Below are 9,931 nucleotides of genomic sequence, written 5' to 3' on the forward strand. Positions count from 1 at the left end.
TATTTAGTCAGAAGCTCGTGTTAATACTTTTCATTGGTTCAATATTTATAAAACCAAAAGACACACTGTCACATTATTCAAAATTAGCAGGTCTACAAGCGTTTGGAGCTTATAAATCGGCAATTTCTGCTACTTTTGTGTGACACTGAAGTATGACAAAGTAGGGCATTGATTAAAAAAGAAAAACATTTGAAATATGGCGATATGAGGTTTCTGCCTGACAACAACAAATTAGCTTTTATAGGTCTACAGGATGAAGTGATCATGGTGGATGTCATACCTATAGACTCACACACTGTCCACTGGATCATATGTCAGCATCACCATATTTGCAGGAGCAACTTGCCGTAATAAATATGCCAATTTTACAATTACAAGGAGTAGGAGAACAAAGACACTGTATAACTACAATAACAGAATCCATAGTCAATGAGATGATTATTTACACTTGCTCATGGACAGAGGAACGTGAACGACTTGTCAAACTGTTCATGTCTCCTGAAGTACCTGTCCAGCGTATTATCTTTGGCACTGAGTCAAGTGCTGTGAACGAACCTAATCTAAACAAATAAGCTATTGTGTACGAGAGTGTGTGATTATAACTGTATGATCATTGTCTGCTTGAGTCCTTGATTCTGGTGACCGTGTTTTTTCTCTTACTTTTCATTAATTTTGTTATTGTTTTGTTTTTCCCCTTCATTTGATACACTACTGTTGTTATAACTGTAGTTAATTTCTGTTTGTTTAATACATTACTTTGTTTGCCTCTTGAAATGGAGCGTGTGGCGACGGTGGCATGTCCCACTTTGTCATGGCCTTAAGAGTCAGTTTTTACAGAGACCCACAACAAAGTATGTCACAAATCCACCCTAGTTAATGACAGCTTCCTCTCTAGGCCAGTGCAGGTTGAAGTTCACCTCAATCAGGAAGTGGAGAGAAGAGAGTAGGGAGAACAGGAAGCATTATGTACTCTGGTAGAAAGTGGTCGGGGGGGGGCTAGTGCAGACGAATGACTGTCTAAGTCATCCAGACGTTCCTCGCACTGTGTGTGTGTGTGTGTGTGTGTGTGTGTGTGCGTGTGTGTGTGTGTGTGTGTGTGTGTGTGTAATTCAAAGAAAACGTTTTTCAGTGTGTGGACCGCCAGTGGCTCAGGCAGTAGAGCGGCCGTTTGGGACATAGAAGGTTCCTTGTTTGATCCCCGGTGTTGAAGTGTCCTTGAGCAAGACACTGAACCTGTCTGCTCCTGATGAGCATGTTGGTGCCTTGTATCATTTCCTCTGCCCTCTGTTTGTGTGTGAATGAGAGAATGCAATGCACATTGTAAAGCGCTTTGATTAAATATGCCATATACAGTATATGCAAATTATTTACATGTCAAGATGAAAACCATTTACTGCTGTGAGTTTGCATTGTACATATTTTTCCAAACAGACAGGAAACTGTCTGTCTGAGTGACATTCAGGTGACAGACCGAAAACATTTATGACATCCTGTTGCTTTTTTATTAAACACGCACACACACGCACACACACGCACACACACGCGCACACGCACGCACGCACGCACGCACCCACGCGGCACGCACGCACGCACACACACACACACACACACACACACACACACACACACACACACACACACACACACACACACACACACACACACACACACACACACACACACACACACACACACACACACACACACACACACACACACACACACACACACACACACACACACACACAGGCTACCGTGGCTCTTACAATGGAGAGGTATTCAAACCGAGCAACTTTCTCTTTTTTTCTCCAAACATAATGAGTCAGATAGTATTGAGAGTGGGAGGGTAGGTTGTATTATTGTTTTTATTGGCTATTTGTACTAACACATCATGATTTATTTTGCTATGATGTAATACTTTATCCCTCAATAAATATTAGAATATTACAATATTTTTCTGTCTGTTAAGAATGAATGTTTTTTTCTAAGTACTGAAATTCCTCCTTCTTTATGATTACTGTATTAAGTATGTGTATATATGTATGTATGTATGTATGTATGTATGTATGTATGTATGTATGTATGTATGTATGTATGTATGGTATTGAAATTGGTATTCTAGCCTTTTATTGTTAAGAAATCTCTTTTAGGTTTGCTTAGAGATAAAGCTGTCCTTCATTGGACTGGCTTTGTGCCACAGGTGTTGTGTGTGTGCGTGCCAACATCTGTGAGCCTAATCTCTCAAGAACAGATTCTGAGCTGCGTGAAAAACAGCAGAGGGCGCTGTTTTTCCTTTTTTTTTGACGATGGGTTCCCAGATTGTTTTCATTGTTTCATTTGTCACTCAGCCCAGGTACAACAAGCATGCAGCGAAATGTTCTGCGAGACTATACAAACAACAACAACAACAACAACAACAACAACAACAACAACAACAACAACAACAACAATATAACAACATGATATAAATAATGAAAATGCTGGATGTAATAAAAATAAGAAAAACAAAAAGAGACGAATAAAGTTGGCGAGTTGGAGAGAGATAAAGAGGGGAGGGAGAGAGAGACAGAGAGAGATACAAGGGGAGAGCGAGAGAGAGAGCGAGAGCGAGAGAGAGAGAGAGCGAGCAAGAGAGAGAGAGAGAGAGAGAGAGATAGGCTACTCCGCCCCTCCGGCTTTCCCTGCCTCTTCCTGCTGTCTGTAGGACTGAAGAAGGAGCGATCGAGTCAACACAAGGTGCGTTAATAGTTTAGTTCACTTTCATCACTTTGTTTTAGTTAGTTTGTTATAAATCAGTTAACTTTCACATAACATGCAGTGTGTGTTTTATGTTCATTGTGCTCCGTTATGGACGGCGAGCGTTTGGGAAATATGATCATACAGCAAGAGCGACGTTATTACATCATCAACATGATCATGTTGTAGGACTAGGAGCAGCCGAGCAGGTGGTCTGGTCCATAGAGTTATAATATGGGTCTGGACGGTGCAACATGGACTAGCCTTTATCAGAGATCATGACCAGAGCTAGCCTTAGATCAAGACCATCGTATATGTATTTTATGTATTTTGACATTTTTATCTACGAAAACTGTCAAAATCGATAAAATGATCTACGATAGTCTTGATCTATTAGACTAGACCACTAGACCAGAGCTAGTAGGCCTATTCCACACTAGCTCTGGTCACACAACCATCATTCCTGTGTCGATAGGACCTATACGATAGACAGGTGTGCGTTGCGGTTGGTGCGCGGTCATTGATGACCCTGGATGTCTATTGTGTGCATCTATGTGCTCTCTGGATGGAATGTAGTCCTTGTGAAACTCGTGGTAAAGTCTGGAGTTATTTTATTAAATGTATGTAGTAACGTCACACACAACCATTGCCATTCTAGGACTAGCGCGCATCAGCATGAATGGTCTCGCTTAGCCATGGTTCACAAATGACGCTCGTCTGTCACAAGCGTCATGGCGCTACTTGTTCCTGGTTTTTGAACTCTCTCCATTTACAACCCGTACATCTACATACACATTCACATTTCAAATATAAAGTGCTTGCCCCTAGGCCACAAATGTAACAAGTTAACACGCTTGGGCCTAAGTACCCGTATCTTCCGTATTGTTCAATAAAAAGCATTTTAATCCGATCGGTGGCCATTTTTTTATGTGCTTTCAACAACGTGCCCCTATCGGTTGGGAGGTGTATTGCACTCTGATACGTTATAATTCTATGAGAAAATGGCCGCCGATCGGATTAAAATTATGTTTATTGAACAATACGGAAGATACGGGTACTTTTACTCAAGCGTTTTAACTTGTTACATCCGTGGCCGTGGGGTAAGCACTTCATATTTGGAATTTTAACGTTTATGTAGATGTACGGGTTGTAAATAAAGAAAGTTCAAATACCAGGAACAAGTTGCGCCATGCCATGACTGTCATGATATGACAGTCATGTCCTGGAATCTACAGGCATAGTTCTACTGTACAGCATTAAGCATTTTAGATTTTTAGATCACATCACAGATTGTACAAGAAGGGGTATAGACACTGTACAGAACAATGTCATAATGTGGTTGTTACTATTCATTCTGTGGTATTTCAAAAGCAAAAATGTATAATAATAATAAACTAAACCTCTCTCTTACACAGATGACGCTCAATTGCTTCAGTACCACCGACCCAGAGTCGGTGAATCTGACCCACATCTATAATGACTTGGAGGATAGTGGCTCCCTGTGGAGAGGAGAGCCATCTGACATGGTGGGGTGTTCCGACACACTCACCCCCGACCCGTCTCGCTGTGTGCCGTGCTTTGTGGACCAGGCTGTCCATGTGATTTGTAAGGACATCCCTGAGAGATTCAAGCTGGTCATGGAGGCAGTGGGTGAACACATTGACAGCTTTAATGCTGGTGAGTTTAAAAGTTTGAGTGAAAAGAAGGGAAATGGACAGAAATTACATTCCACTGGGATACTGTTAGCAGAGAATAGGGCGCTTGGGTGGCGCAGGGGTAAGGGACCTGCCCACCAGCACAAAACCAGGACCGTCTTGTGTCTGAATTATTGTTTGTCTCCGCCAGGAGACATTGTTTTCACTTTCCGTGAAACAAGCTAACATTGGTCAAGCCTCACGTGACACGTGACAATACGGTGAAATAGTGTGATCTGATTGGCTAGTGACGTATAGCGGCCTATAAATACATGTGTCACTTTGAAAGAGTCTTAGCCTCTTTCAAAGTGAGGTAAGACAGGAATAATCACGAAATGGCTGAGAAATACTGTAACAATTGGATAGGACACTTACACAGACAGGACAGATAGGACACTTACACGGACAGGACGGATAGGACACTTACATAGACAGGACGGATAGGACACTTATACAGACAGGACGGATAGGACACTTATACAGACAGGACGGATAGGACACTTATACAGACAGGACGGATAGGACACTTATACAGACAGGACGGATAGGACACTTATACAGACAGGACGGATAGGACACTTATACAGACAGATAGGACACTTGTGTCATGTTACTATGACACAGTAACATGTTCTATTTTTTGAACAGATCCTTCATTCCCAACACAAGTCTGCTGGCGGAGACTTGTGCTCCGAGGAGCACTTTTTCTAGTTATTATTATTATTACTACAACTACTGTACAAAGAAGGAAAGGAGACAACACGTTCTTGGTCTGTCATTGATTTCAATTCATTACAGTTTGCCTCCCAGTGTGTCCATTGTGCATGACCTTGGTGCAGAATGTGTCTGTTCCTTCTTTATATGTCCTTGCACCTCCGTAAACCCATCTGTACAGCAGAAAGCAGATTCACAAGTATTTTAATGTTTGGTAAAATGACAACAACAACAACAACAACAAACAGCAACGATATTTAAATAAATGTAATGCGTGAAACCCATCCTGATGTCTCAAACTGGTGTGAAGTAGTGGTAGTAATAGTAACAGTAGCGGTAGCGGTAATAATAATTAGTAACAGTAAGGCAGATAGATAGATTATGCTGGTTAATGAAGTGCTTAACTTTTACCCTTGTGTCATTACAGACCCCAGATGTCCAACCATCTTTGAACCCATTGTCTCTGGTGGTGAGTACCAGTAATATAAGCAGTAGTACCAGCATTACCAGTAATACACGCAGCAGTACCAGCCAGCAGTACCAGTAATACAGCAGTAGTACCAGTAATACACGTAGTAGTAGTACCAGTATAAATATACTCCATATAAAGCAAGTACTGCTAACTAATAAGTTGAGGGCAAAAAATCATAATTCAAGGAAAAATTGACTAAAAGGTGATCTCGATCACAGAGTCTGAAAGGGAGCCCGGATGGAAGTTGAACTTGAAATGTATGTGGCCAACAGACAGGAATCTCAAAGCAAGTCACACAATGAAAATAACAACAATTCTATTGTATTTTACAGACCAGAAAGAACAGCAAGACCAACATGTTGAAGAAACAGGTGAGTGCAAAGATGAATTATTGTACAATGTAGAGTACTAGTTTATATAGTAACATACTGTCTAGGCATACTAGTAATTAGTTACTACTAATGCTAATAATACTACCACCACTACTACTACTACAACTCTTTTAAATCAAAGCTTCTGCGCAAATGCGCTGCCATTTACTGATTTTGTTTAAATACAGACACTTGTTTTCTTATTTTTCAGTTTTTATTTGGCTTGTTTTTATTTTTGTTTGTTTTTTATTGCACTCTCCTAGCACACTGTTTCTTAATGTCTTCATGCTTAATGTGTTATGTACATTGAATTGCCTTGTTGAAATGTGTTATACAAATAAGCTTGCTTACTGCTATTACTACTGTACCAACAACCTACATTCACGCTAATCTCTGTGGATAAATATTACTTTTCACCCTTTCTCTTATGCTGCTAAAAAAAGGAGCAGTTTGAAGTAAGAGATTTGTAATGTTTATCAAAGTATATATGTGTGTGTGTGTGTGTGTGTGTGTGTGTGTGTGTGTGTGTGTGTGTGTGTGTGTGTGTGTGTGTGTGTGTGTGTGTGTGTGTGTGTGTGTGTGTGTGTGTGTGTGTGTGTGTGTGTGTGTGTGTGTGTGTGCGTGCGTGCGTGCGTGCGTGCGCGCGCGTGCGTGCGCGTGCGTGCGTGTTTGTGTTTCAGTAAACTTGTGTATCATATCATTGAGTGGTTAAAATCACTGATCTATAAAAGCTATTGATTATTGAGTTGTTAATAGTTGATCATGAAGCTGTAAGGAGGATGGATGACTGAACCTCTGTTCTTCATCTGTCATTCTCTCTCTCAGGGTGAGAGTTTCCCCAGTGGGGTGTGGGTCTTATCATCGCCCTCTGCATCATCAGCATCATCATCAGTGTCCTGGTTTATAAGAGACGAAGCATTATGGAGTTTGGCCGCAGATTCAGCAGACGTGCAAATCCAGCTGACACCACAGACAGGTACAGAATGATTATTGTTGGAATTCATGTCAACTTACCTCAGTGTCTTTTACCTCAACCATTTGTTTTGCAAATGGTTCTACACTTCAATACAATCTCTCCTTTCTCCAACCCCCGCCCCCCCCCCATCCCTTGTCACTCTACTATCTTCTGTCCAGGTCTAAGGATGGTGTCTCTGAGGACAGTCCTATGAACGGAGTCTCAACAAACCAGGTCTGAAGGTCGTTGATGGAACATCTACTCAACTCATGTATCTTCACCTTCCTGCTACACTTCCTTCTGTCTGTCTCTGCTTCAAAGCTTGCGGATGACTGTTCCCTACCAGTTATTCTGTAAGTGTGTGTGTGTGTGTGTGTGTGTGTGTGTGTGTGTGTGTGTGTGTGTGTGTGTGTGTGTGTGTGTGTGTGTGTGTGTGTGTGTGTGTGTGTGTGTGTGTGTGTGTGTGTGTGTGTGAGAGAGAGAGAGAGAGAGAGAGAGAAAGAGAGTACATGTAATATTGTTACTGTAAAGCAGGCAACAAATGATGCTCAGTAAAATGCTCGTTAAACTCAAGACTAGACCTAGAGTAGGTGCTGAGTCAACACTTCAGCCTGTTCTCACTCCCAAGGCGGCACATTTTGCCGCTCTGTCAGTAGCCCTGAAACGTCAAGTTTTGACATGACGGGACGCCATGGCGACGACGACGTCACATGTTGACAAAACTGTGCCTAAACCTAACCTCTCAAAAATATGCCTAAACCTAACCTTAATCCTAACCCTAAACTCTGTGCAATTGCTTGATTCGAGTAGTATTTGAAGCTAGAATGCAGCAGGTGATCTCACTCAGCTAATAATGTATTAATTGTATTGTATTAATTCATTAATATATTTTTCTTCCAATTTAGTCGTTATGTCAATTGCCAATTTACAACACACAGTGTTACAACATACAGTTTGTAGTCCCTGTCCCTTACACCTGTGCTACCTGAACTCCTGAACAAGTTCACAGTTTTAAAAACGTTTTGGGTGACCAAAACGTCTGCACAGACTGCACACCAGTGCATTTAATTCAGGCGGTAACGTTTTGTAGCATCAACCCTAGGCTGGGAGTCGACCCTTCCTCCAGAGGAAAACAATGACAGCATCAGCAGCAGTTTTCATACTCATCATATGTTGCCTGCTTAAACCTTTGTTCTACACTGCTGTTAAGAATTGTCTGCATCAGGAGAGGACACTAAACCTGACAGACCAGAGGACAGATAGACAGGGTTCTTGCTACTGTCTTCTGGCAAATTTGAAGACAACACATTTTAAACGGCTTTATGCAAAGACTATAATCGAAAATACATGATTACGTGCTATGTATCTACATTATTCATAGGATACTTCTATGCTATTCATTATTACACGAATAGTGTACCCAAATCTTGTGTATTTATGTACTGACTGTGCCATATACAATAGACCAGTGTTTATCAACCTTTTTGGTGCCAAGGCACACCTGGCATAGCCAAAATATCCCAGGGCACACCTAGAATTTAGCGGCTGGCCCTGGGTGCACCTCTTCTTTGCTGGTGGAGCTCTCATCATCTTGTAGTAATAATACTGAGTGCCAAAGCATGTACCCTGTGCCCCTTTTATACAGTACCAGGTAGGACAACATATTTGCATTCCTATGGGTGATGGTCGCTACACTGAATGGCCGTATCAATTGACGGACAATCACCGCTATTGTTCTCAAGGGGCTGGGTTCACACTTTCTTCAAACGTCGCAGCACACCTCAGCAGTACTCGCGGCCCAAAATTGGGCCCTTTGCCAGGGTTGATAAACACTGCAATAGACAACCTCTCAACACCTGTTACCTTCCAGTTCACACAGGGAAATCATAGCTTTGTAGAAGTGAGTTTTATCTGATAGTGGGCATTTAAACCTCACATTTTCGCCAGTTAACCACGATAAGTCAACCATGGTGTTTATCTCCTCCAGTTAACCATGATAAGTCAACCATGGTGCATGGGAGGAGACTCCAGTTAACCACGATGAGCTTCATTCCTGGGTTAAAAACCAGCATAAACTCATTTTTATCTCACAACTGTATTGTCTACAGGTCTATCAACTCTCAGATATGTCCCATATCCCCTCAACCAGGCCAAGCTTTAGTCTTAACTAAACAGCCTACCTCACATTCTCTCAAATGTGTGGAAAGACATCACTCCAGACCCCATTACCCTATAATTAGTGGATAGACAGGTCGCCTGGTAATCCCAGTCTGCCAAGTATACAGTATGTGTCGAAGATGAACCTAAATTTAATTTGAGAAAACTTTGAGAAACAATTAGCTTCTAGTTATCTGAGATAGCATCCTACCACCCTGTCATTTATAATATAACCAGTCTTTCAGCTGTGGAAGTTGAAATACCTAATACATAATATACTATGAGTTACATAATATAAAAACACCTAAACATGACATTTTATTGAATATATATTTATTATATTTCACAATATATATTATATACAGTATGTACAGATTTAACTATATCGTTTTATATTAAATATATAATATAATAATATATTAGATGATTGTGTGGTTAGTGCAATACAGTGGGTAGCGACAACTAAAACATATGTTCTAAAAATATATATATATATATATATATCCAGAAATATGGATATGGTAAAATAAATATGAATTATTGCACTATTATTATATTATTATTATAGTAATAATAGGTTATTATATGTATAGGTCTAGTATATATATCTAGGCTATATAGCATATTCCCTCTCACATTCCTGTTCAATACAGTGTCATTCATATTGTATGTATTGTATGGTATAAATGTTTTATGTCAACTGTTAAATATTGATTCCCTGAGGTTGATGTATCTGTGAGGTGACCGCAAGATCAACAGTCTATTGTTCATTTATTCTGTTAGATTGTACTTCATTATATCCTAAAATATTATGACTAACAAAGTGCCCTCA

At 40.6% G+C, this 9,931-nt stretch overlaps 1 protein-coding gene across 1 annotated transcript; it reads left to right on the plus strand.

Moving 5' to 3' along the window:
* Positions 1 to 2,658: 2,658 nt before the first annotated feature.
* On the plus strand, positions 2,659 to 8,280 carry LOC311051252 (uncharacterized protein). The gene is made up of 6 exons (XM_084065736.1): positions 2,659 to 2,736; positions 4,152 to 4,413; positions 5,572 to 5,613; positions 5,949 to 5,987; positions 6,813 to 6,963; positions 7,122 to 8,280. Exons 2-5 carry the CDS (start codon positions 4,152 to 4,154, stop codon positions 6,815 to 6,817), a joined length of 348 nt encoding a protein of 115 aa, XP_083921862.1. The 5' UTR covers positions 2,659 to 2,736; the 3' UTR covers positions 6,818 to 6,963; positions 7,122 to 8,280.
* The last annotated feature ends 1,651 nt before the right edge of the window (positions 8,281 to 9,931 follow it).

This window comes from Gymnoscopelus microlampas (assembly GCF_963454915.1).
Source record: "Gymnoscopelus microlampas genome assembly, chromosome: 9".
In the NCBI taxonomy this organism is placed as follows: Eukaryota; Metazoa; Chordata; class Actinopteri; order Myctophiformes; family Myctophidae; genus Gymnoscopelus; species Gymnoscopelus microlampas.